Source organism: Apostichopus japonicus, chromosome 1 (genome assembly GCF_037975245.1).
Source record: "Apostichopus japonicus isolate 1M-3 chromosome 1, ASM3797524v1, whole genome shotgun sequence".
Lineage (NCBI taxonomy): Eukaryota > Metazoa > Echinodermata > Holothuroidea > Aspidochirotida > Stichopodidae > Apostichopus > Apostichopus japonicus.
The window spans coordinates 17,969,966-17,997,912 of record NC_092561.1 but is presented as its reverse complement, the minus strand read 5'-3'; the positions used below and the strand labels follow the sequence as shown (position 1 = coordinate 17,997,912).

General features: G+C 32.7%; 3 protein-coding genes across 3 annotated transcripts; all 3 read left to right on the top strand.

The window, feature by feature from the left end:
• Nucleotides 1–123: 123 nt before the first annotated feature.
• LOC139972081 (neuronal acetylcholine receptor subunit alpha-7-like) lies at nucleotides 124–3,914 on the top strand. Its single transcript, XM_071979002.1, has 7 exons — nucleotides 124–166; nucleotides 1,163–1,317; nucleotides 1,760–1,804; nucleotides 2,373–2,482; nucleotides 2,881–2,994; nucleotides 3,420–3,558; nucleotides 3,747–3,914. Exons 1-7 carry the CDS (start codon nucleotides 124–126, stop codon nucleotides 3,912–3,914), a joined length of 774 nt encoding a protein of 257 aa, XP_071835103.1.
• Nucleotides 3,915–8,597: 4,683 nt separating this feature from the next.
• On the top strand, nucleotides 8,598–17,520 carry LOC139965730 (neuronal acetylcholine receptor subunit alpha-6-like). The gene is made up of 7 exons (XM_071968432.1): nucleotides 8,598–8,793; nucleotides 9,623–9,768; nucleotides 10,340–10,384; nucleotides 11,793–11,902; nucleotides 12,540–12,656; nucleotides 14,421–15,165; nucleotides 16,313–17,520. The coding sequence occupies exons 1-7, from the start codon at nucleotides 8,754–8,756 to the stop codon at nucleotides 16,463–16,465; spliced, it is 1,356 nt and encodes a 451-aa protein (XP_071824533.1). The 5' UTR covers nucleotides 8,598–8,753; the 3' UTR covers nucleotides 16,466–17,520.
• A 2,484-nt stretch (nucleotides 17,521–20,004) lies between these two features.
• Nucleotides 20,005–26,840, top strand: LOC139969631 (acetylcholine receptor subunit alpha-type unc-38-like). Its single transcript, XM_071974758.1, has 7 exons — nucleotides 20,005–20,119; nucleotides 22,142–22,296; nucleotides 22,953–22,997; nucleotides 23,397–23,506; nucleotides 24,328–24,444; nucleotides 25,376–26,138; nucleotides 26,650–26,840. The coding sequence occupies exons 1-7, from the start codon at nucleotides 20,083–20,085 to the stop codon at nucleotides 26,776–26,778; spliced, it is 1,356 nt and encodes a 451-aa protein (XP_071830859.1). The 5' UTR covers nucleotides 20,005–20,082; the 3' UTR covers nucleotides 26,779–26,840.
• The last annotated feature ends 1,107 nt before the right edge of the window (nucleotides 26,841–27,947 follow it).

The following is a 27,947-nucleotide window of genomic DNA, read 5'->3' as shown; positions in this document are numbered from 1 at the left end:
ATTGATTAACTCTAGTCAGCAAGGTAATATATTAAATCGCTCCAGGTGACCGCAAAGGTTATAGTCATTGCTTTGTCATTCTCTGATTACTTTGGAAACAGGTGACATGCGGTTCACTCTAAAATGGATATTCTCACTACCTGTATTTTGCTGTTTATAGTATCAGGTACGATATTATTTTAACTTAATATATGTTATATGTTGGATATATCATTTACCTTTTTTTAAGTAGTCATCGTGACTGTAATCATGCGAATCACATGCCATACGTGAAATTTATTTAGCGATCAAGCAATTGGACGAATAAATCTTTCATTTAATTCTTTCGAATTTAAAGAACAACATAAAATAGGCAAGAAGTACAAAGGTTGTACGGGCGGATGGACGGATGGACGGACGGACGGAAGGTTGTTACTTTAATGCTACCTCGTTGCCTTAAAAACCGGACGACGTTGCTAAAAAATCAATCAAAGTTAGATTCAATAGTATAGAATGATATCTATGACCATGTAAACGTGTTTGGCGCTGCATACTTAAGAAAGTCGGAAAGGAAATTAAAAAAAAGAAAAGGAATGTTTATTTATCACTTTTGTTAGTTTTATCGTACAGTTCTTAGCGATATTGTATTAATTTGTAATCCTGGTATCATATCGCTATAAAGGCAGTGTGATAATTAGATGATGGATATATAAACTAAGTTTTCTCAGTAAAAGTGTGATCAACAAGACTGCCAAGTCAATCGCAAATGCTGCTGTATTAAATAATACTGTCACAATAATCCTCGGTACACGAATACATCTGACAATGTTGTAGTGTGTTGCAGGTTACCCAATATGATGAAAATTTTACTGGCTTCTAGTATGAATTTAGTGTATTAATGTACCGTATGACTTATCAGTATGACTTTCCTATTGGCTATCTAATTTACAAAAGGGACAGTCACATATTACTCTTTTTTTTCAATTTAATATCGATTGTTTAATTCAACGTTTTGAATGTGATCAACACCATATATTCGAATTGCACAGACACGTTTATTCTACAGTCTACGAATATCTGTTTAAAGGGTTCCTTAAATTTGATGGGGGTGTCATAACAAGAATGTTATTTTATTTCCGCACATTAAAAGAGTGATATGTACGGTATAATTGTCTTTTCTCAGGTATTGCAGCCAGGTACCCCAGAAGTGCTGAAGGAGAGCTTCGCCACTTTTTATTAAATCAAGAAAACCGTTCACCGAGGGACCGACCAGTTCTGAACGCCAGTGATACTGTAGTTGTAGGACTAAAGGTCAAATTTTACGCCATGCTTGATCTGGTGAGCAGGGCGCGATTGGCTTTCTAAATTAGCTACACATAATGACTTTTTTTGAGTTTGACCTTTTAAAAAAAAATTATCAAACAAATTGAAATTTTGTTATTGATAATTAATTATTATTCGGTGTACCATTTTTAAGAAATTCATAAATACGAAGTAACAAATTATAACTACGCAGTGTGTAAGATGTGAATGAGACTAATATTGTAAAGAAGTTAGTAAACACATCATTTAGTAGAAGACAAACAATCACTATAGGACCAATGTCTTTCTTTGAAATCTACGCCACACAAGTAGAAAAGATTTGAGAGACTTGTTAGGCAACTGCAACCGAGTGACATTAAATATTCTTTAATATTTGCTCAAGTTTATTACGTATAGTTGAATATTACAATAACAAAAATACAGAAGTCATATTTCTATTTGTGTTGTTTCTTTCCAGAATGAAAAGGATCAAGTACTAACGACTGCTTCTTGGTTGACAATGGTAACAACTTGTGTTGAAAATGTTACGTGATCTTTAAACACACTTGTAACTTTTCAACTTTTCAAATGTTTTCAGTTTTATGTTACTTGCTGACATTTCAGATGGGTTAATATCGATAGAATCTTAGCTTTGAAAGCTGATTTAATAGTTTGGTTTCGTACAATTAGTCAAATTTTTATTTTTTTAAATTTACCTCACTTGATATTTTACTAATTCCAAATATATGTTGTCATAATAGTTACGATATTTAGTGATATATTCAAATAAAATCTGCTGACACAATTTGCTGAAACCGTAGTTGACAATTATTGGAAACAAACAATTTGCTGGAACAGTAGTTGAAAAACTTTGGAAAATCTTTACAAACAAACTAACAAGTGAAAGAGTAACATTATTTCGCATTCTGATGTAACTCGTTTGTTAATGTTCTACAGAGATGACTTAAAATGAGGTGTTACATATTTCTCAGCACTGACAGGTGCTAACTATCGTTAGCACAAATTGAAAGTATCAAAATAAATGTTTATTTATGATAACAATTAATCACATTTGCATATTTTTATTTCAGACCTGGACAGATGAGCGTATGTCATGGGATCCGAGTAATTTCAGCGGCGTTGATCTAATACATATGTACGTTGACGAAATTTGGACACCAAAGATATTCCTGAGCAACTCGTAAGTACTCTTGTCTATATTACTGAAAACAGGCTAACGTAGGTAGATGTTTAGTAGAATCCTTTTAGATAAGAACATAGTAACTGATCAGAGACGCTACATTGCGTCCATAACAAAATAAAAGAGACATTGTCTCTGTAAAATATAGTCCCCAAAAGTTTAGATGCTGTAATGAATAAAACACACTGCATTACACTCTACTAACATAAAATGTAAATATAAAGTTTTAGTCATGGTCATATGAACAGGAAAACACTGAAGCTGAAAAACATACCAGTAATGCTATTACAAAATAAAAATAATACACAATTTGAACGACACCTTGGAAACCTCTCTAAGGCGACTTGGTATATTATTAAGGGTTATTTTAGAGGATTATTTTATTTTATTTTATCCAGATTGAGTGAAAAAGCTCTTGGTATAGTAAACTCAGAAGGATCTATCTTACTGACGTCAAATGGTCACGTTCAGCTCGGGACTGCTGTTGTCCAGTCTACACAATGCCCTATCATGTAAGTTTAGAAAGTCAATTAATGTCATGATAATGACATATTGAATATTTATAAACGTTAGAATAGAAAGTTAAACATGTGTCACATCGTATGAATCAAAGTAGCGTGTTAAGTTGTTTACTAGAAGTTATCTAGCTAAGACGCCGATTCCATAATGCTCCAACTTCCAAAAGAATGATACTACCGTCACAACGATTCCATTTGTTGTCTGATTTGATCATGTCAACGGCAAGACTAAAAATAACATGGATAGTTGGACGTGGCTTGAAGCGCTGATTTTATGGTTAACTGATAATACGATTTTTTGTTGTTGAATATTATGGTTACTTACGAAAAGTTATATCTTATAGCTGTGGTTTCCTCATAATGATTGGCTAGAACGCGCATTACTGTTCACGTTTACCTTTCTTCTTTATTGTTTACAGCATCACATACTTTCCGTTCGACAAACATTGTCCTTTTAGTTATCTCCCAGACAACTTGCTTGCTCATCAAGTTTATTTCTACATTGTCCAGCCAGGGCAGACACACAGTCTTGTTAGCAATCAATGGGACCTCCTCAATGTAACCGTGGTCAACTGGGTGTCTCAACATGAAGAATTCATAAAAGGACGCCATGTTGATAATTATTCACTTGGACTAGTGTGCGTTCATCTCCAAAGAGACCCTACTTACTATCTTACTGCTCTCCTCCTACCTTCAACCTGTCTCTGTGTAATGGCATTTGTAACATTTTTGGCTCCACCTGATAGCGGCGAAAGAATATCACTGGGTGTATCAATGGTACTTGGCTTAACTGTATTCCAGTTGCTTATCGTGGATACATTGCCATCATCAAGCAAGACGCCTCCGATTATCGGCAATTATTTGACTGCAACCTTTATTCTTGCCTGTCTCGCTGTTCCTTTCTCTTTGGCTAACATTTCCATAGCTTATGGAGACAGTCGATTATGGGTCCTGAAGGACTCATTGTGTAGGAACATCCTGCTAGAGATACTGCCTAAAATGTTCTGCATGCCAACTTACCGAGACAGAGTTCATAGCGTACTCATTGTCGTAAAACCAAAACCACTTTTCAATAAGATGGATGAAGTTATTACCTTGTCAACTTCGGAAGGAACGCCAAAGAAGAACCACGAGGCACCTTTGCCACCAACGCCTTTGCCACCGCCGTCGCCAGGAAGGCAAACGGAGAAGTTATCAGCTAGTGAGAAGGTAAAAACACCCGACAGATTAATGGAAATGCTGACTTTTCATTGGTTTAATAATATGTAGGTAACATGATTCAATGATGAAGTCATGTAACATATAATATGATATGATATATTATGATATGATTCAGTGCAATTTATTACCTTTTTTTGTTGTTGCTTGGAACGATATGCCTGCCAATATATTTTACCATTTGGTGCAAACAACTCCTTATAACCAGATAAACGAGTGATTGTTTCTCTTTTTTTTCCATGTTACCATTACAGGCGCAACTGGAAGCGCGGACGGTTGCCTTGGTGATGGATAGATTGTTCCTGATTTTGTTCATCATTGCGTTCTTTGCTGTCACTGTATTTGTGATAATGCTCTTTAAGCAAGATCTTGGACGAACGGAAGAAAGTTGCTGAAACCTCTTTTAGAGACGTTACATACAAAGAAGTTAGTGAAAACTTGTCAAAATGTGGCAAGGCCTGCCACACAATTACATATATTTCAATGCCATGTAAATACCTTGTCATTGTTTCATTCTAAGTATGTTCGTATGACTATATTGTCTCTTGATAAGTGTAAAAATCATTGTTTAAAAAAATATATGATATATAATATATGATATGCCCTGTAGGAAACAGTAGGGAACAATGTTCCCTGTAGGAAACATTACAAATATAAAAAAAGGGAAATTACAATATATATAATCCTTACAAACAGCAAGGTTACGATATTTTATTACCATTTACTTTTATTCTCAGCTTTCAAGTTTTCTTTAAACGTTTTCTTTGGGGTAAATTAAACGTTAGATAACTCAATCAGCATCCCAAGCGTATTTGTTTATAATTTTAAGAGTAGAGTATAAATTGAAAGATTGAGTACCTATTTTGTAAAACAATGTCTAAAGTTAATTTTGTCAGTGTTAAATAACTGATTATATTCTTTTTCTTAAACAGACTAAGCACACAACGGAAATGTCTGCAAAATCAACAGAATAGAGTCCATAATTAGTTCTTTTTTACTTGATGTGGTCTGTTTGAGGACTCAAATGTTAGTTTACCCTGTAATTGATAAAGCTGACAATCAAGAGGGTCAATAATCATTAAAAGCACCACTTTAGACGTTTCCGTGTGTACATTCTTGAGCCCATGCAATTGGAATAATGTGTGTGCCACTACAAAACCTAATTAGATGGCCACCATAGAGGATAGAAGTCAGGAAAAGGGCAACATACTACATCAAATAAAGCTCAGTTTCGCCTCCAAAAAAAGTAATTAAGTATTGTCAAATATAGGTTACTGAATAATCGTTTTATTAAAATTATTTGATGGCATGAACATTTTTGCCTAATCTTCAACGATATATCTACGTATTACCTTCGTGTAAGTTGTTAGTTGTGATTTCATTTTCTCAGTCTGTAAGTGACACATAACAACAACAAACTTACAAATGCAACCTTTACAGAAAGAAATAACAAGTATTCCAGGTTTAAAGTTTAACGGTATTGTCAAACAGTTGCTCTCGTGTGTGAGATAGTAAGCTTTTGCTTATAGTAATTGATTTAGTTTTTTATTTGTGTTGTCGAGTCGATTATAGTTTCAATTTTTGAATGATATAATTTGTATTGCAGCAGTAAGCCAAAAAATGTTTTCTTGTTAAGAAAACTATAAAATTATTTCCAAGTGAAGTTATCTGGTTAGAGAGAGGCTGGTGGTGTTTGTCAGTAACTTTGGTAGGGGGCAACTCATCGGGTACGTTTATAGTCTATCAATATTTCAAGGTTTGGACGGTAATGAAAAAATCTTGAGTACCCAACTATCATTGGTGCATGGCTGAAAATAGGGTGCTCAGTAAACTAGATGTTTGGTAATAAAGGTGAGCCTAGGGTTCTCAATAAACTAGTTTTTTTTGGGTAGTTAAGGTTAGCCATTTCTTCATGCATGTCGCGTACAATGCCATAATAATATGTTTCAAAATAAAATGACAAACACAGCAGAGAACGGTATCTTCAAAACGACATCATCTGATTTGAAGAATGAAGGGAAGAAGCACTAGGAGAATGCATGGATACTAAGAGCGAAGAATAAAATAATGTAGTATGGATAAATAGATGGATGAATAAATGACTGAATGGATAGATATGAATCAACAATGTAATGTAGACTTTAGCCAGGAAGCTACAGTATGGATGTTTCACGTATTGTATGAAGGAAAGAAAAACTTATAACAGGTAAGTACTGCAACAGCTGTATGTGTGGTAATAAATTTCTTAAAATGTACTGTTTTCTTCTTAATGTTACCAAAGAAAAACAATCAATGCAAGGACGGATTTGCAGATATTTATTACAGCAGTCTAACTATTCTGTCGGAGACAGACCAGTGCTCAGCTTAAATAATTCATTGAATGTAGAATTAAAGTTGCACGTTTATGCGTTCTTAGATCTTGGAAGTAGGTTCCCTTCGCAGTGTATTGCCATCAAATATATGCCACCTAATGCAAGCAAAAGATAATACCTCATTTTCCCCTTTGTAATAAATATTGTCAGTGTCCATACTAACGAACTGTCGGTTTGGCTAAATAACACCATGAACATGCTACATTACATATGCTATAGACTGCTAGTTTCTTAAATATCTACTAAGAATTTGTATAATGATCGTTCTTAAATTATATAGTTATTTACAAAGTAATTTTCATAGATTTAGTAAAACTCTCCATGAATAAAATCTTACACACACATTTCTAGTGGATTGGCTTTGAATCAATTCAAGTAAACCGTCCATGGTTCTTAATATGTTTTACAGTAACATATCGTCAACAGACGCCTTTCAATGTATTATTTAGAAGAAGGCGATTAAATTGTATTATTGAAAGCATATTCTAAATGGTAAACGCCAGCTCCTTTAACGTCATTAACACATCCATGATGTGAGTACGTTTAATTAATTGAAAACAATGACACAGTTAAAAATTAAAAATGTCTGAACGTCAATTTAATGCCACCTTTCCACTTTGGGTTTCTGCCTAATCGTTTATGATCGTTTTTTTCGATTTTTCTTTGCATATAAAACTTGAATCTCGCACAGATGGTTTGGTAATGTACAGGATTGTTCTGCTTTGCTTTTAATCACTTTTCGTGTTGTACTTGTTGTCACATTGGCAGAGCTCGCATCACTGTATGGAGATGAATAATCTATGTATATATCTGTTTTTTAATTATTTGGTTTCATTGTAATACTAGATACAAAATATAGTATTTTGATGTTTGCCAGGAACAAACTTAGTAACATAATTTCTTAACAGTTTATTTAACGTAAGTCTTCTACATTGTGTTTATTGGTCAAAAAAAATATTGGTTACAAAGTTGTGATTTTAATTTCACATTGAAACGCAGTTAAATAATTCATTCATAGCTAATATAGGGTACAGCGGTCTCCTTTCTTTAAGAAAATTAATTGACTTCATTTTTTATTGTTCTTCACTTACATATTTAAGGAATCCTACTATAAATTGAAATTATTTTGTATTGTTATGAAATACTTTAAATCACAGCTTACCAAACAACTGGATTTGTTGGAATTACACATATCCTTATTTCTTTCTGTAATCCTAATAGCACACGCTACCGATTTATAGCACGATCCAGTTTTTACTCTGGTACAAAAATTTTAAGATTTATAATAGTTACTGAAATCTATGTGTGTATCGGGTGGGGCAGTACAAGTAACGTGAATAATTACTTAATTGCGATCAAGTGTTCTAACCACAATTTAACAACATTAAAAATATCGTCCCTTAACACAATCTTTTGTTACAAAAGCTATAAAAGTTCTAATTCTACACTCAAGGATTTGGAATAATTTGCTTTGTTTAAGAGAATGATATTTTTGGCGTTTTTGCTCCTATCAATCAGTGTCTATTTAAGCATAGGTTATTGTAAATAATAATCGTTTCTACTGCATAAAACTTGTAGGATAAACATTGTCAATTCTACTCTTTACTAAAAGCCCATCAAAATGGAGGTCCAAATCAAAACTGGAAGCTCTTTTTATAACATCTCACACGAACAAGGTTCTAATGGTTGGACTATTTAATAAAGTAGTGGATTTAATAACTAGAGGAGTGGTGTTTCAAAAGACACGAACGAGTGAAAAGATGCAAAACATAAGCGAAACGTTTGCTAATAACGAGAAAGCAGATCGATATCTGAAAATTGTTAAGTAACCATTTAATTATCTGGTTGCTTAACCATTTTCAGATATCGACCCGTTTTCTCGTTATTAGCAAACATATGGCTACATGATATGTTTACCACAGGAAATTACCATCTCAAACTGTATTTGCTTACTTCAAGTGAAAAGTTCTCTAGTCTATTGGAATTATGCATCTTATTGGTAGCAAGGTATCATTCGTCAGTCATTCTTAGAAATCAGAAAATTCTAACAAGAGTGAAAAAAACGGTAAATGTGTCATATTTTCAAGTTATCTTCATTACTGGTGATATCTACCGCTGGTCGACTTCAACTTTTCTATTTGCTATATATTTCATCTGCGGGATATGGAGTTCTACGTTTTTTTGCTCATCATCGCAACACCTGGTGAGTTTTTTTGCAAATGTCGTGAATCTTCACAGATATTGCGTGAGGCTGTTGTAATATTATTATCGAGTGACGAAGAAAAGCTAAATAACTGTCTAAAAGAAATAACAAAAAAAGTAACAATTCTTAATAGACTAGCAGGACACAAATGAAAGTCCAGGACACGAAAGATTGAAAATGTACAAAGGATTCACAGTTATATTTCTGCTTTTGGATTAGTCATTATTGTTATAATTACTTTAATATTTTATTCATATTTCAAACGGACATTTGGATAAAATTACCGATTTTGCAATTACGTTACTAATTGATTGAACAGGAATAGAATGTTGTTCCTGTAAAGATGACATTTTTCTTTTTGGCGTTACTTAAGGTTATTATAAATGTCACCAAGCATTTTTAAACCTTCCAAACCGATCAAAATATTTAATTTGGTTTCATCATCTCTCAATATTTTATTATCGGGTGATGACACAACTTGGATATGATTAACAATATTTGTACATTTATGAAAGAAATTTTCTAATGTCTTTGAATTGTAGAGACAATTGTTCATACTACAATACCATATTCATTGCTAAATCGTTACAATTTGCAATACTTTTGTCTATTTTTATATTTATTGCTGTGAGGGTTAATAACAGTTTAAATATGTTAGTAAAGTATTTAATCGTTGAATTTCATAATTTCACATATCTTACCGCATTTTATTATATATATATATATATATATATATATATATATATATATATATATATATATATATATATATACATGTTCCGAATTTGCCACAAATATTTTTGCTTAAAATCTTACATCCAAATATAAGCTTTTGCTAGGAAAAATGCAGAGGGAAGGATTCGAGAATATGTCTTGAACCAGCCGGGATATTCTCCCAGAGAAAGACCAGTCCTAAATGCCAGCGATCCTGTCAATGTAACATTATCGTTGCAAATTTACGCAATGGTAGACTTGGTAAGTACTCAAAAAAGCATTTAAACTGAAAAACAATCTTATTCTTCTTCCATTTATTTGTATTCTTCCAGATTTACAAATATTAAGAAATGAACAAATTATTATAAATAATAGGATGCTGTACCTCTATGCTCACTGATTGAAAATGTTAGATTTATTGGAAGCATAAGGAAGGAAGTTATTATTAATAATTTATAACGTATGATGTAATTTGTCAATTATTTGAAAATCAAATTAGAAAATATAGGTATTGTTAATTCTGTAAATCGTTTCATTGCAAACTTTTGAAATCTAAGTTGCAATTAATGAATGGTAGATTTTTAAATTTTCTTGTACCAAACATTTATGTAATATATCAAAATCGGTTTTTAGATATAAGTGATAGCCTTTCTTTTAAGTGCTCGTTTTATTTTAACATTTTTTTTTTGCGGGGGGGGGGGGGATTTACGTATTTATAAATCATTTGAAATCAAGATATAGATTGTAACGCGGTAATTTTGTGTGTTTATTATTGTTTTGAACATTTATGTGAAATTCAGTCTATGGTGTAATTACATTGTGTCACTTACAGAATGAAAAGGACCAAACGATAACGACAGCCTCCTGGATAACGTTGGTAAATGTTTTTGTTGCATGTTAATAATAATAAAAATACATTTTAAAAATTACATACTCAAATTAATTACAATACTAAGTAACTATAGCACTGAACTCGATGTAAGTCTGTGGTATAAATATACCAGTCTTTGATTGATATCTCTTCAGAACAGTTACGGTAACTTCCGAAAATTACAGACATTTATCGTGAATTGATCACAAATAACGAAGTACTTCATCAACTTAGCATCTCGGTAAAGTTATACTTTCCACAGTACTTGATAAATAGAAGTGGTCGAACTTTATCAGAGAGAAATTTTATAGAATACGTTAGTCTAATTATAAGTCTGACATGTACGTGCAGATGGAATACAAGTTGTTGTGTATTGTCTAACATGATCATTTGAAGACACTTAATGCGCGGTCTATTATAATTCCTTAAATATGAGAGTTTAATTTCAAGTGTATAAGACTGTGTGTATGTGCAAATTTAATTCAATAACTTAATAGTTCATTTATTTCCAATTAATCAAGAAATGTTTAGTTATCATGAAATTACTATCTAAGCACACACATAAATAGTGATGTAATTTTGTCTACTCAAAAGTACAATCATTTCGTCGCCAATTTATGTTACGTTAAACTCGAATAATTTGATGAAAGTTAATTTAATAAAAAATATATTATTGAAAGTTAAAATAATATAGCTGATATAAAATAGACTCATTCCCGAGTCTTGTGGGTTAATTTATTTCCAATTAATCAAGATATGTTCACTTATCATGAAATTACTATCTAAGCAAGAATAAAAAACATAGTGATGAGATTGATGAGATTGATTTACTTAAAGTTAATTTTAATTAAATGATCATAATGAAAGTTGAATTAATAGATAAAGAAAGACTATTCACGAGTACTGTCATTCAATTCACTCTGAAGTATTGTAGCCTTATTTCACCCGTATTTGTTTTTTAAGAACGAGGACATATTTCAAAGTGCCAAATGGATATTTATTTTTCAATTGTTACACGCATGCAAATGGTTACGATAAATTTAGTTTTTCTTCTAATGTTGGAAGAAACCGACCATTAAAATGATGTGACAGTATCTTTAAAAACATTTTAATAATAAACGCATACTGGTAGTAAGGTATAGAATCCTAAATGTATATACAAAATGAAAGTAAGCTATCATAATAATTCATTTTTAGAAAAGAAATAACAACATGCACAAGTCTCTTTTATTCGTAAAAGGAGTTGTGTGTTCACCTTGTAATAGATACAGGTTAAAAACCTAATAAGTGTCACCCATGAACATCTCCTACAGCTTCCAGTATTCATTTTTATGTATTTCTTTAAGGGGAGGGAGGCTGTAAGATTCAGACTATTCCCCCTGCGCACAATCATGTATTTATCTCATGTCTATAGACTTGGCGAGACGAACGACTAACTTGGGATCCCAATGAATTCGAAGGCTCTGATAACGTCATTGTTTACTACGATGAAATTTGGACACCATCCATAGTTCTCACATACGCGTAAGTAACTCAAATAAATATGTAATGAAAGGATATTATAGAAATGATAATAATTAGTATATTTCTGACTTAAGAATTTCGAGTTTGAGTTTAGAGACTAGCCCAAGAAACTCGAAACAGTATATAATCGTTTAGACTTAAGTTGACTCGCTGACATGTGGAATAAATTGCCCTATATGTTTCTACGGTTGGCTTGGAAAATCAATGTGCGCAAACTGCTTACTCAAGTGATTTTCCATTATGATCTTTAGAGTAAAACAAACATAGGATAATAAAAATACATGCGATAAGTATTAACTTAGAAAAAAATATGTGGAAGACGAGACAGTTTAGAGAGGAAAGAAAAGAGGCAACGAGAAGAAGATTTAGACAATTTAATAAATGTTTCTGTAAACGGTGGTAAAAGTGAAAGGGAAATGAAAATTAAAAGCAATATAAACGAACATGAATGCAAAACAAAAGCTGCTATTAATAATTTCATTCACATCATAACATGGATAAAGAATATGAGCAATCTTATCACCAGGAAGATGTTTTTGTTATATGTTGACATATAGATAACTTTCAATGATTTCAGCGGGAAATTATATAATTTGATTCCTCGTATTGAAAATGTTACTTTTCATTTAATTCACAGTGTGAAATTGGACGGAATGCAGGTAGTCACGGTGGACAGGGGTACCATCAAATTGTATTACGATGGTTCAGTGGTCTTAGGAACTCCTTATATCCAAACTACACAATGTCAAATGATGTAAGAAACATAGCAATTTATGAACTCGGTGATTTAAATTGGTCATCATGTACATGTGGTATGACTTTGTGGGTTCAGCCTCACTTAGATCCGTTACTCACTGGTTTGTTACTGAATATGAAATGTAGATAGCAAGTAATACTTGGTTGATGAGCACATATTTATTTATCTCCAAAAGCTACTTTTTCGCCCTTAGGGCAACAAAACAATTACGAGCAAAAAAGCACAAATGCAGCTGTGGCTCTTGTTCATGGTATGGACCGGCCTTCAAGAGAGTATCTTGACAGATGCCAGTATCATGTAAATAAAACTGTGTTATTTCATTTGACAATAATATGCGTTTAAAAAAGGAAAACTCACACGGGCGGTTTCGTGTTAACAAGAGTAGTGATTCATGAAAGTCATAACATTGCACAAAGATTTTGCTATAATTAAAACTATAATGAAATAATCAGCCTTCGTTAATCATATTGCAATCATTTTCTCATCAACTTCTTGTCAACTATTACCTCCAAATATTTTAGTCAATTGACGGTAGGAAAATGCACGACAGTATACATGGTAGTACAACAGTAAGGTAAAGTGAGTACTAAAACAATAGGTTTAATTTTTGACTAGCACCGCGTACTGCATTCCGTGTGGCCTGCTAACTGCACTTGTTTACATAGTTATAGTAAGTTTAAATATGTCGGGTCGTTCAGTTGTATAGTCACAGTATCACCTTACCAGTACATCGGGGACTCTTTGCCCCCACCCGATACTCATACCCGGTAGCTGGTGCAGCAGCTACTGTTCATGTCCCACAACCGTGCATCAGTAATTACTACGTTGTGTTCGTTACACGGTAAAGTGGCACTGTAACAACTACAACGCTGTTATCTTGTTCCCATGTAAGACAAAGAACTGTGTGACTGGACAAGTAGTCTATGAATATGAGAATGCCTACGGGATGAAGTAAATGAGGTACGGTACCGCTTGATTCCAAGTCACACCTATCTTTAAATTTGGCCAATTCGTCTTGCCGAGAACGAAAAAAGGGCAATGTTCGGGTATATCCATATGCCTACTTATAGCATAAAACGATTGGATACGACTTCATTTTAGAATTGCGTATTACAGAACTCGCACTCAATGGTTGGTACAGCAACTACTTTTTATATCCCACAACCATGCATCGGTAGTTACTACTTTGTGTTCGTAACACGGTAACATGCGTTACAGGGCATTAACAGTAGTTAATCTACCAGCTATGTGTATCGGCTACCTTTCCTTGTAAAGCATGAACGTTACTGAAACGGTCTCTGAAACTTGTTCTAAAAATGACCTCACCCTAATCCATCTTACAAAGACGGGCAAGAGAAGTACCTTGTCATGATTGTCTCATTATTTACAGTACTATCAAAACTATTTTCTTAAGACTGTTAAAATATAACGCAAAATGGTGCTTTAATTGGATTTATAGGTAAAACCTCAACATAATAATCAAGTTGATGCTGAATAATGAGGCAAAGCTTACAGCTGCAGCCAATGTTGGAAACATTTGAAACCGTGTACAAAATTATATTTTTATTCACTCCGTTCATTTAAGACGATAATAATGTTTAAATTTAAATATACATGAATAATGTAAAAACGTTTGGATGCAAAACCAGTGACACTATTATACAGCTTCTTTTCTTATTTAGTTACATAAAACTGATCAAAATTGTATTGAATTTGCTTCCCGATCAATTAACACATTTTATTTTTATCTTTTGATTTCAGAATATACTATTTTCCTTTCGACACCCAGACATGTTTATTAATATTCACCCCTGAGAATCAGTCCACAAAAGAGTTGAATTTTACAACGACTACGTCATGGTATCCGTCAAGTATCGTGAACAACCAATGGGAACTTTTAGCTTTTACTGCCACCAATTATCAAGCAGATTTGGAATTTAGTGAAACTTTGCATACTTTTCAAACTGGTATATACTCCTTGTCCTTGAAACGAGATCCAAACTATTACATCACAACAATTGTGATTCCATCTACCTTACTGTGTCTGATGTCGTATGCGACGTTTTTAGCACCTCCTGACAGCGGTGAAAGGATCGGACTTGGTGTATCAATGGTCCTAGGTCTCACTGTGTTTCAACTACTGGTCACCAATATACTACCAACTGCGAGCAAAAACGCTCCAATTATTTCAACTTATCTCACAAATACCTTCGTCCTTTCGTGTCTCGCCGTACCCTTCTCTTTGTTCAACATAACAATCGTATATGGAGACAGCAAAATTTCAGTTCTGAGGCGACCGAAATTTAGGAAACTCTTACTAGAGACTTTACCCAGATTACTCTTCTTGACAACGTACAGGGAAAGGGTTCAAGAAGACTTTGGTATTGTGAGCAAGGATAGCGACATAGTAACCATGGCAACGGTGGAAGAATTACCTACCAATAAGGTACAACCCATGCAAACAATTCCAGCTACAATATCTGAAACACTGGGTTACCAGGAAAAGGTAAATATCATATCGGATGGGGGGGGGGGGTCAGGTAAGAGTAGGGTAGGGGTGGGATGGAGGTGTTTTGTTAATAAGAAAATACTGAACAATAGCCAGGGGCGGGTCCATGGAATATGGGCTACGAAGGATGGGGTGTGGTTACTAAATAAAATATCATATATATATATTTATATATATATATATATATATATATATATATATATATACATATATATATGTATATATATATATATATATTTATATACACATATATATATATTAGCATGTAAATTCAAATTATGCCTTAGAAATGAACCACTTGACGTCTTAAAAAAAAAACGTTTATATCAGACCAGAAGCCCCAGATTTCTCTTAACACGCGCGTTCACTTCAACCACATCAGGACCATACCGGCCTTATGATATCCCAGTATCGGTCTTGACTAATGTTTATATTAAATACTAGAAATGAACACAGAATAAATACATATCTCACTATTGTAATCAACTATGCTGACAACATTTGATTCATACATCAATAAATAATTAGTAACATAGTAACACTATTACAATTGACTTAAAGAACCTCGTTGACACATCATCCTATCCACACTATTAAGAAACAAAGCATGCCTGATTCACTTTTGGTCGAAAACAATTATTCTCATTTTCGATACAGATTCCATTTACAGAATGAAACAGAACCCCACATTTTGCAAATAAGAACTAACAAGGAAGTAGGTAATAATGTGCAAAGAAGGACATTAGACAATTTGACACAACGTGTTACAAAGTCTTGACTGTTTCGCAAATTAAGATTGCGTTTGACGTCATGCTTTTCATAATCCATGATGTCAACCACATTCACAACTACTGGTTTGTTACGCTTTTTTTGTTGATTTGTGACTGATTTGTCGTAATTCTTGCCGTTTTCTTCTGATAACGATATTTCTAGTAATTATAAAATATTGCACTTGACGAAAGAAATATACTAACAAACAACTTCTATCCAGTTTAAATTGTATGGTATCTAATAATCAAATTATATTCTTACACGATCAAAACGATCCAATGCATTTGTTAATAGCTTACTTTTTGTTCTTTTATGGTGTGAAAATAAGGAAAGGTATATAAAATTAAAAAAAAAAATTATATTTGTTTTTCAGAAAAAACTCGAAGCTCGTATTGTGGGATTGGTGATGGACAGACTGGTATTGCTCTGTTTCCTTATTGCGTACATGATCATTGTCATCATTGTCGTCTTGAAGTTTAACTCGACAAGTGGCATGAATATGACTTGGGCGGATACAGCTGTTTAAATGACAAATATCACTTTTTGGTTGTAAGGTTGTTAGAAAAAATATCGTAATTTTTTGGGAGTAGAATTCAATATCATAAAGTATCTTGGTATTAGATTGCATGATTCTATAATAATTAATATACTTATATAATACCATTTTGTTTACATGTAAGATTGACATTGCAGAGATGTTGAACATTACCGTTAAGCGATTATTGATATAACGTATCCTAAATTCTAATAGTTATTTGATATAGTTCTCTTTTAGTATAAAAAGGCAAAATATATCAATGTTATATATCCATATTGTTACGGTAGTTATGATAGATAATAGAGTTAGTATTTGTTTTATCCTCCAAACACTGTAAAAAAATATAGAGATATTCGTAAAAAAATAATGTCATATAGCAATGCATAATTTGCAACCGGTGTTTGGCATCACTTATTATGATGCAGATTGAAAATATAATCAGTACGGAAATCCAAAACAGTTATATCACAAAATACATCTCAACAATCGTGATTCCGTCTATCTTACTGCGTCTGATGACATATGCGACGTTTTTAGGACCTCGTGGCAGCGGCGAAAGGATCGGACGTGGTGTATCAATGGTCCTAGGTCTCACTGTGTTTCAACTACTGGTCTCCAATATACTACCAACTGCGAGCAAAAACGGTCCAATTATTTCAACTTATCTCATAAATACTTTCGTCCTTTCTTGTCTCGCCTTACCTTTTTCTATGTTCAACATAACCATCGCATACAGAGACAGCAAAATGCGTTTTTTTTTTAAACACGGAAGGATTCAAATGTTCCTGTTGGAGTTGTTACCCAGAGTAATGTGCCTACCAAGTTACCAGGAGAGGATTTACGATGAAAGAAATGACAAAGTGTAAATTACAACTAAAAATAAATACAGCCTTGGAGGACACCTTCGGATACCGGAGAAGAAAGTCTTAGAACTTTGGAAACTGTAAATATGTATGCAACATTACAGTTAATCACAACTTTGTCAAACCCATCCAAGATTGTTTAAACTAAGATTGCACTTATTAATCGAGTAATACAGAATATGTTTGCACAAGTTAAACGTTTGTTTGATTTTTCTTTTCAAACTTTTGACTCGACAGGTTTATACCTATATTATTGTGGCTTCCCGAACCAACCTCTTGATTTATTAAAATTCAATCATGGAATATTATATCAATCAGTTTGTCGACAATTCAAAAGATCTACATTTAAAATGTTGACAATTTATTTTGATTCAATATGGTGGGGATTAAAACCAAATATGGTAAAAGGCAAAATTATGATGATACGTAATAACTGCGAGAAATAAGTTTATTGAGGAGTTTAGACTACAAGTATTAAATTCTTGAAGGGAGATCGGAGGATTAGGTTTATTCTTACATAGATAATATTCAATATGTAAGTTAAACTTAAATTTAGATAGGAAATCTATACTATAGGGAATACTAACCAGAGTTTTCTGTTGAAATATGAAATATTTTGCATGAAAAATTAGAAAGTTTTAGGGATGTTTGAGAGTAAGTTTATAACCAAACAAAAAGTCTTGTTTTGAAAACAAAACTGTCTACCAATTAGTGCCTACTCAACATCAAGAATGAAATTAGAGGTAACTTTACATTCCCAGAAAATATGTTCTAGTCTTTCATCTTTTTCTCCACAAAACGTACACCTAGGATTTCCCTGCTTCCCATGCGATATAACAGATAATTAGTGGCAAGGATTCTATGAATGAAACGAAACTGGAAGTATTGAAGCTCATTCTCTCTAAGAGATTTAAATTGAATAAGAAAGATATTTCGCCGTTGTATGTTGTTAAGATTTAAAATTAAGTTCCATTTAGAAACTGCCCAAGCTTGGAGCAGAGACAACATTTTGAATTAAAATGTTGTAAATATAACGTGATAAGGACGGATAACAATGAATCCTACAGGACAATGATCCCTCCCTATTCTCATTAAGATTGTTATTTACTTCTTTGGTCCATTCATCGGGAATGGCATGAATAATACTGTAATGTTGCAAAAAGGAGCAACGTAAATTAAACTTACTCTTAAAAAGCTGAAAACTCAATAGCTCCTTGTTATCATAAAAGAGGTCTTTTATACAAAAAATACCTTTCCCGTACCATGACTCAAAAATGTAATCGAATTATTTATTTCAATATTATAATTATTCCATAAGATCTGCTTCTTATACGAACCACTTGGGACGCAGAAATTACATCTTGCCCAAGCATAAAAAAATTTCGTCAATGAAAACATTGCCGGTTTTTACGTCATCTTTATGAAAATTACATTGAAAAAGGAAGGACCGCTATATTTTCTTTGATAAAAATCAAACAACTTAGCCCAATGAGCGTATTTGCAACCGACCTAACGTTTTCCCCATGTGCACCTCAAGCTATGGATAAAGCTAGAAATATGAGTAACATTTAAACCACCTTAAGCAATAGGATTTATCATAGTACTACGCTTAACCTTATCCGGCTTGCCAGACCAAAAAAAATTGAGCAAAATTGACTCGAGGCTATCCATCCATTCATCCATCCATCCATCCACCCATCCATCCATCCATCCATCCATCCATCCATCCATCCATCCATCCATCCATCCATCCATCCATCCATCCATCCATCCATCCATCCATCCATCCATCCATCCATCCATCCATCCATCCATCCATCTATCCATCCATCCATCTATCCATCATCCATCCATCCATCCATCCATCCATCCAACCAACCATCCATCCATCCATCCATCCATCCATCCATCTATCCATCATCCATCCATCCATTCATCCATCTATCCATCCATCCATCCACATATATAGAAATGAATGTGTAGCAAGTGGTATGACAGATATATAGTATATATATATATATATATATATTATATATAGCTAACTATCTAAATATCTAACTGTCATTGAACTCTATCAATGAAGTCTTCGATGTACCGGGTTTTTATTTCCCTTTAATCAGAACACCCAACTCCAGAGGTATTGCATAAACGCTTAAGTATGGACCGTTTTATTTCTCAATTGATTATAAAAAGTATGTAACTTATAAATTTGAATATTTTCTATGTACATGTGAAGATCTAATGTAGAGCAGAATAACACATTATTATTACAATGACGTGCAACTATTTATGACTTTAAAAGGTGAATTCATTTCCATTACAGTTACTGGGTAACCAGGACATTTAGAAAGTATGCAATTGATAACACATACGTCATTCCAAGAACAATTTAATGTAAAACGTAAATTCAGTTTTTAAAATAGGGGTGATCAATACATATAATTAGGGGTGACGTAAATCTTCGACGGAATCCATTATTACAGGATTATAAAGTACCACTTTGTTTGCTAATCTTTTTTGCCAACAAGGTAATATTTGAATAACACCGCGTCTAATTAAAAAGGTAGTGCCTGAATATTCAAAAGAGAGGAGTTAAATGAGCGCTTATAACTGATAATTGTCTTAACCTCAGATGATCTGAAAGAACCTTTTATGAATTAAATCTTCATTGCTACAACGCCATTCCAAGACATCCATTTCAAAATTAAAGCACGTGAAACTCACACAAGTTGGACATCCAATATGCTCAAGCTAATAACATGTCTCATCTTCATTCCAGGTAAGTTAAAGTCGTTTTAACAAAATAACTTAGTTAGAGTTACATTGTAAAGTAATCAGCTCTGTTAATTGAATACATGGCGTTGATATGGGCTGTCGTTGGATTCAGGAGACATTGTCCAAGAATTTGCTGCGAGTACGCACTGATTTGTGTGAATTTAAAAAATGTCTAACATCACCTAATGAGTTGATCCATATTATACGAGCAGTTCATTGATAATATACAAGTATTAAATTGACTCAGTGATTATGATGTGAAGGTGTGTTTTGAATATAGTTAGTTTATATCTTGAGGTCATTATTTGTATACAACTTTCCATCCACTTAATTTAATTAAAGTTATGTTGCATTAGCAATGAAATACTTGATGATTACTCCACTGAACTGAATATCGTATCAATTCAGTATCATGATGAAGATACTTATTGACATATTCTAGCTAAAATCTTAATAGATTTCATTAGCAACTCTAATAGTATAAATGTTAGTACCGTAATAAAGTTATTGCTAAGTCTATTAGCGCATGTTTGTGTTATCACTGGTTTAACGTTATTACATAACATCTTGCTACGTTACTCGTAAAAAGTATAATCATATATAATTTGGTAATTCGAAAACAATTACCCCCTTTGTGCCTACTTTAATTTCTCCTTGTACATTCTCCCTGTCCGAAAGTACCAAATTACGTTTCAGGTACACAGTGATTTCCTTTATACATTGATATGACTACCGAACTGGGTTACAGTTGTTTTTCAGTAGCATTATAGCTGTGATTAAACTGTTAAAATGGAAAATAAAATTATACAATAAACGATAATTTATTGTTGTGAAACTTACTTAAATCCACCAACGAAGCTATTTGCTATCGGCAGATTAAATAGGTCGTCATTGATATAACAGCAAATAATTTACCAAACTATTGATTTTCTTTTTCAGATTTTAACTTCATTAGCTTAAACAAAATCAGTAAATATGTTGCAATATGGCCGTCAGTAGTCAGTCTAACTTACCAAAGTTCAGTATTAACTTGCCATAGACTTGTTTCTTTGCATTTAGTTACATAATTTAAAACATTTTAAAAACTGAAAATCTCAACTGGCAGAGTTAGTTCTCTTCTGTTATTCGAATTGTCAATTTTTATTCATATTAATATTTCCAGTTCTGATGTGTTTCTGGTGCACGGTTTAAGACTAGTACTCACCACCCTAAAAAGTGGGTGTGTCGAAAATTAAATTTACACCTAAACTTATAATGAAATAATTGGCTAATACATTACATTTTACACAATACCAGTCAATTTCATTCCATTCTGTTCTCCCTCATATATTCTAATATAAGTGCGTATATCTACAATCTGTAACTAACCTGTGGTTTTGTTTAAGATATATTTATCACATTTACATTAAAATAAAATCATCAGGTTTGATCATATAATTATGACAAGTAATCTTTACTATTAAATTAAAGAAAAATAAATGACTCCGCTATTTCCAAATTCTTGTTAAAGATTATATTGGAAACAAAGAACCAAAAATAATTAAACCAATATATGTCACGCATATTAGAAAACAAAAATACTATTGAATTTTCCTAATTAATGCAATTCAACAAAGATACGATTAGTTATACTTTCACTTTGACATGTATTATTTTGTGTTCATGTAGCTATTACCTTTGGTTTGTATTAGTTTGTGTTCATGTAGCTATACATTTTAGTTTGTATTATTTTGTGTTCAGAATATTACCATTAGTTTGAATTATTGTGTTCACGTAGCTATTATTTTTAATTTACGTTATGTTGTGTTCATGTTTTCGTTATGTTGTGTTCATGTATCTATAACTTTTGGTTTTTATTAGTTTGTGTTCATGTAGTTATAACCTTTAGTTTGTATTATTTTGTGTTCATGCAGCTATTACCTTTAGTTTGTATTTTTTGTGTTCATGTATCTATCACCTTTAGTTTGTAATATTTGGTGTTCATGCAGCTATTAACTTTAGTTTGCATTATTTTGTGTTTATGTAGCTATTCATGGGAGGTACGAGAGAAACGCAGAAGGGAGAATACGTGATTACATATTAACTCATCCGAACCTCCATCTGACCGACAGACCTGTACTTCATGCCAACAAATCTGTTCATATTGAAATAAAAACAGACTTTTACGCCTTAATAGATCTGGTGAGTATATGAATACCTTTACTCTGATCTTCCGGGAAGAATTGAGCTACATTGTTACATTTTTTAACCCCTACTCTCGGATGAAAATGTCAGAATGAACACATTTTAGGAATAACTTTTTATTTTAATTTACTCTTATCTTAAAGTACTACAATTCTTAAACCCCATACATCACAAATCTTAGGGATCCAGTTCAGACTTTGATGAAATATTTTCTTAGTTGTACTTAAAAATACGTAGTTGATACAAACAATTAACTTATTTCATAATATTTCGATAAGCGTTTGCCTGTTGTTGTTTTTTATTTTATTTTTTTTGGGGGGGAAATATTTTCCTGTAAAATTCGCCAAATGTGTGTGAGAAAGAAACAACATTTTGGTCATGGTACGTATATGGTATCAAGTTTATATTTAAACAAAAGTATTTCTCAATGAAATACTGGGCCCTAGTTTTTTACTCCAGATTATTTTCAGTTAGAAATCATATCATATCCGTTAACCACGTCCCTTTTTGAAAGACTTAAAGAATAAAGGCAGCCTTTGGCACGATTTAGTTGTTTCCTCTCCTGATTGGCTGTTTATTATAAATTTCGTTATATACATGTTTTCCCCTTTTCTTAAACATCTGATACTTTTGGAACAATTGCTTCAATGCAGAACGAGAAGGATCAAACACTTACCACTGCCTCTTGGTTGACTTTGGTAAGCTATCTTGATATTCCTGTGCTTGTAGCAAGTATAGTACAACCCATTATTGCCATTGTTTATATAAAAACATCCGGTGTGGTATGCATACATTATTTGAATGCATTGCTTAGTAATTTGTTGGAAAGTTTAATCAATTCTGGAATACTTTGTTTAAGACTAGTTCTTACAAATATTGTATTATATATCATATTACTTATAATATGTAACCGTTAGCATGTTCCACGTTACTTTATTAAGAGTTTATTATAATACATAATATGTATTGTTAATTTAATACACACTATTTTCTCTTTAGTATACCTATTAAATTACCTTAAAATATTTGTTTAAATTTTGTTTTATTCTTGTGCATATATATATATATATATATGTATATTACATACTTCTTTATAGACATGGATGGATGAACGATTAGTTTGGGACCCCGAAGAATTCGATGGCGTAAGAAGTATCGTAATATTCAATAAAGATGTATGGGTACCAAGAATAATGCTTGGCAACGCGTAAGTTAAACAGTTATTATTTAATTGCTGTTTATTATATTAATTTCACATGTAAAATAGCTACCATTATTAATAGCTATCATTACTTTGTAATTCTTTCTCCTTCATACAATGACATTACAAGTAATTGATCAAAGACATTTATTGTAGAATGCTCAAGGTACTCATAGGGAGCCTCCTTCGAATCTGTACAACACTCCACTACATTTCCAGTAGCCTAATTCATACTTCATGAGCGATTTAAAATATCCAATGAGCAGGAAGCAAGTATTGCAAAATTCTATTGAGCCTTTCAGTTAGTATTAGGTAACACAGATGGTACATGTGTAATCAATCTCTGCAGTATAGAACCGTTCATACAATAATGTGGGATATAACCACAGTATAGGTATGCAGCACAATAGTCTTTATGCGCAGACAACATTTCTTGCATGATAAACTCAGGGATGGACAGTTGAGACCAAAGTTGCCCACCCCACATAGGTAATACAGAAAGCGAGAGCAACGTTAGAAGTGAGAATCGGTAAGGAAGTTGTCAGACGACAATCGTTAAAGCTGGAGAAAGGTTATAGTTCTGACGTACATGTAGCAACTTGCAAATTGTTCCAATTCTGTATGAAGGATTTATTTGCACTCAGTAATAAAGCTATTATATATTAATTATTTTATTATTATTATTATTATATTATTATATATTATATATCAACATGGATAATATAATTTAACATAACATAACATATATAATGTAATATAAGTTATCATATATATATATATATATATATATTTCAAAATTAAAAATTGTAATTTTTAATTTGTTATAGTGTGAGTACTGATGCATTGGATGTTGTTAAGGAGGATCGGGGTACCATATGGCTCATGTATAACGGAAAGCTTGTTTTGGGGACATCGGTCGTACAGTCCATCCAGTGTCATATGATGTAAGTGTCTTAGGGACATCGGTTATACAGTCCACTTTGTGTCATATGATGCAAGTGTTTTGGGGACATCGGTCATACAGTCCATTATGTGTCATATGATGTAAGTGTTTTGGGGCCATCGGTCATACAGTCCATCCAGTGTCATACGATGTAAGTGTTGTGAGGACATGGGTCATACAGTCCATTCTGTGTCATATGATGCAAGTGTTTTGAGATTATCGGTTATAAAGTCCACTTAGTGTCATATTGCATATGTTACTTGGCTTTATAAAACGTCCATTTTATAAATATGAAATTCGAAACAGTGTTAATGATTCCAACAATGTTCAGTTACTCAAATCACTTTCAAAAATGTGGCACTTGGGAAACATTTTTCAAATTGATTTATATCGATTTGTTATTGCATTCTCTTTTTTTCCTGAAGTTAAATGAGTTTGTGATTAAGTGATATGCTTGGCAATTATATGCACATCAGTGTTTATTTGGGTACGTCCATGGTTGTTAGATATTGAATCATACTGAGAAGGGTTATTGTGATATTCATCAAGCTCTGCTTTTTAATTGATAGAGTTAATGATGAATGTAATAGCTATCTATTTTGGTGAATTTGACTTAATATGTGGAGATGTTTATTAAACCACTCTTAGGCTGTGGGTCGGAAAGTGATTACTGCTAACATGATCCATACTCACGATCAATATGCCCCTCTACAAACAGAACACTTTTGTTATTATTTTGTTTAATTGCATTATTGCTACACAGACATTTATCCAAAGTGTATGCATAATACCATATATTCTGTTTGTAATCTTGGTGAACTTAAACTACTATGTTGTAATATCCGTTACTTTCCCATACCTTAAACAAAATATATTTGCCTTTCTTGGTTTATGGACTAAATTAGATACTTTTATTTTTCATTTTCATTCAGGATTCGATATTTTCCCTTTGACACCCAAATCTGCGCCTATTATTTTGTGCCGGAAAACCAAGAGGTTGACAAACTAAACCTCACATCTTCAGAAGTATCATATCCCTCTACCCTACTAAGTAGTGAATGGGAACATATAAACACAACGATTTTGAACGAACTCTATCCATTTGAGAATTATCTAGACGATGAAGATGCACTTTTAGTTTCATTCGCTACGATTCATGTTATCCTCAAAAGGGATCCACGCTACTACATCACTACTCTTATTATTCCATCAACTTTACTTTGTCTCATGTCATTTGCCACGTTCCTGGCTCCTCCTGAAAGCGGAGAAAGAATATCTCTTGGGGTTTCTATGGTTCTTGGTCTGACAGTTTTTCAGTTATTGGTTGCCAATACACTCCCAGCCAGCAAAAATCCACCAATCCTAAGTGAATACCTTACAACGACATTCATCATTTCGTGTCTGGCTGTTCCCTTTTCTTTGTTCAATATAAATATCGCTTACGGTGAACGAAGAATTGGAATGCTAAAGTATCCTTTCGTTAATCATTTGATCTTGGATGTTCTTCCGAAAATTCTCGGTGTACTTACCTACGAAGAGAGAGCTTACAGTGGGAATATGAATCAAGGGATGAGTCAAATTTTGAACGATGGAGGGTTAATTCGGGTAACAACGATTGAGACATCACCAGTTTTGAATAAAGTCCAGCCACTGACTCCTGGTTATGTGACAAAGAAACTTACTCACAAGGAAAAGGTGAGAATATATTCCCTACAAATTTATTTGCGTGATAACACTTCTATCCCGAATATACGCTTGTATATCACATGAATTTGCCCAAATATGTGTACCAAGTAATAAGAGGTCGTCAGTGTATTTGCACGGCGTAACAGTAAGTCATAAGTTTTACCATAGGAAAATAAATTAGGACATTTTCCAGTTCACTGTGGCAAAAATGTAAATACATTAGCTAAACTATGATTAATATACCAGCGTTGAAACGAGTCAAGACTCGTGTCACTAAATTTCAAAAGAAATGTTATCAAGTTTATCCCAAATAATAAAGTGACGCAAAAGAATGAATAAAATAGAAATGAGAAAAGTTTACAAGTTATGACTCGACAAAACAATGCACTGCTTGGTTACAACTTTGTCACCCATATGGAATATCATGCAAGGTCGTATTGGCTTTTGCCACAACTGCTTGTAACTAAAATATTATGCTTTCTGGAAAAACTTTGATTTGATTCATTTTATCTTTCGGCAGGTGCAATTGGAAGCTCGTACAGCAAGTTTAGTGATGGACAGATTGGTTCTTCTATTATTTCTCCTTGCTTACTTTATTGTTGCCATATCTGTGGTGATAAAGTTTTCTGGTAACAAAACGTCTGTATAGGAGTGATATATTAAACTTCAAAGTGTTGCGGAATTTGCAATCATAAATATAATAGCTATAAATGGTCTGAATGGATTGAAATGTGAAAAAAAAATTTTCAATCGAAATTGTAAAAGTTGTAAAATTTGTGGATGTAACTTTAATTTTAACTAATAAATGATCATGTTTGCGTTTTAGTGTTCAATACAATAAATAAAATGTAGTCATGTCTAACCAGACACTTTATTCCGAAATTCAAAACCAGTTGTATCTTTTTGAAGACCGACGATAGTGTCACTTTGATATATACCTGGTTCTGTTTTGTTTTTTCAAATACATACTTTACAATGATATAGCCTTCATGCACCCAACACAATTGTCCACGTATTACTGTTTATATACATAAACGATATCTAAACAGAAAATTTGAGCACACATGTAAATGTTGTTTTCCTATTCTATACCACCTTCTGGTTTTTATAATTTAAAAAATGATGTTTTATTAATGTGATCAAAATCAATTTTGTCTGAATTAATATTAACAAAATCAATTTTGTCTGAATTAATGTTAACTTTGCCATTCACAAAATGTGAGTAGGACAGATACTTGTAGAAGAATCTCACAAAGTACAGAACCGTGAATTTTAAAAGAGAACGTTTAGTTATCACACACATTTAATTATGAACAACAATTGAACATTCCACGTAATACATTACTATATGGACATAAATAATAAAACCAAAATCCAGAATCATGCAATAGAAAGATACTCAAGCTATAATGCTTCGTCATATGTTCATCACTAAAAATAATTACTTGTAATTTGATAGCATCCAAGCAGAAAGGCTCTCAGCAACGTACAACAACGTATTACCTTGCACAATGAACGAGATCACGTTACAATGGGAACTAGGTGCGATTTGATTGATTTCCTAGTTCTTATTTTTTGAAATAGAGGTAAAGTTAGACGGAATTGGATTGCCATATCGTATCTTAAATTCACAAAATCTATTGTGTCATGACAGTCACAATATTGAAATGATTTAAAATTACAATCTCGCTCTGTAGTTGTTTTCTGTTTTCGATTTTAGAAATACAAAATTATTAACAGTCAATCATAACTCAATATTATTTTCAATAAGAAAACCATAAATTTTTACATTTTAAAATAAAACATTACCAGCTTGAC

What these genes read in the sequence shown, in the direction of transcription:
- LOC139972081 (XM_071979002.1), top strand. Translation starts at nt 124, where the DNA reads ATGGATATTCTCACTACCTGTATTTTGCTGTTTATAGTATCAG. An exon ending in TTTACGCCATGCTTGATCTG is followed by an intron (nt 1,318 to 1,759) that starts GTGAGCAGGGCG and finishes GTTTCTTTCCAG; the next exon opens with AATGAAAAGGATCAAGTACT. An exon ending in CTGCTTCTTGGTTGACAATG is followed by an intron (nt 1,805 to 2,372) that starts GTAACAACTTGT and finishes TTTTTATTTCAG; the next exon opens with ACCTGGACAGATGAGCGTAT.
- LOC139965730 (XM_071968432.1), top strand. Translation starts at nt 8,754, where the DNA reads ATGGAGTTCTACGTTTTTTTGCTCATCATCGCAACACCTG. An exon ending in TTTACGCAATGGTAGACTTG is followed by an intron (nt 9,769 to 10,339) that starts GTAAGTACTCAA and finishes TGTCACTTACAG; the next exon opens with AATGAAAAGGACCAAACGAT. An exon ending in CAGCCTCCTGGATAACGTTG is followed by an intron (nt 10,385 to 11,792) that starts GTAAATGTTTTT and finishes TCATGTCTATAG; the next exon opens with ACTTGGCGAGACGAACGACT.
- LOC139969631 (XM_071974758.1), top strand. Translation starts at nt 20,083, where the DNA reads ATGCTCAAGCTAATAACATGTCTCATCTTCATTCCAG. An exon ending in ATGTCTCATCTTCATTCCAG is followed by an intron (nt 20,120 to 22,141) that starts GTAAGTTAAAGT and finishes GTGTTTATGTAG; the next exon opens with CTATTCATGGGAGGTACGAG. An exon ending in AGAATAATGCTTGGCAACGC is followed by an intron (nt 23,507 to 24,327) that starts GTAAGTTAAACA and finishes AATTTGTTATAG; the next exon opens with TGTGAGTACTGATGCATTGG.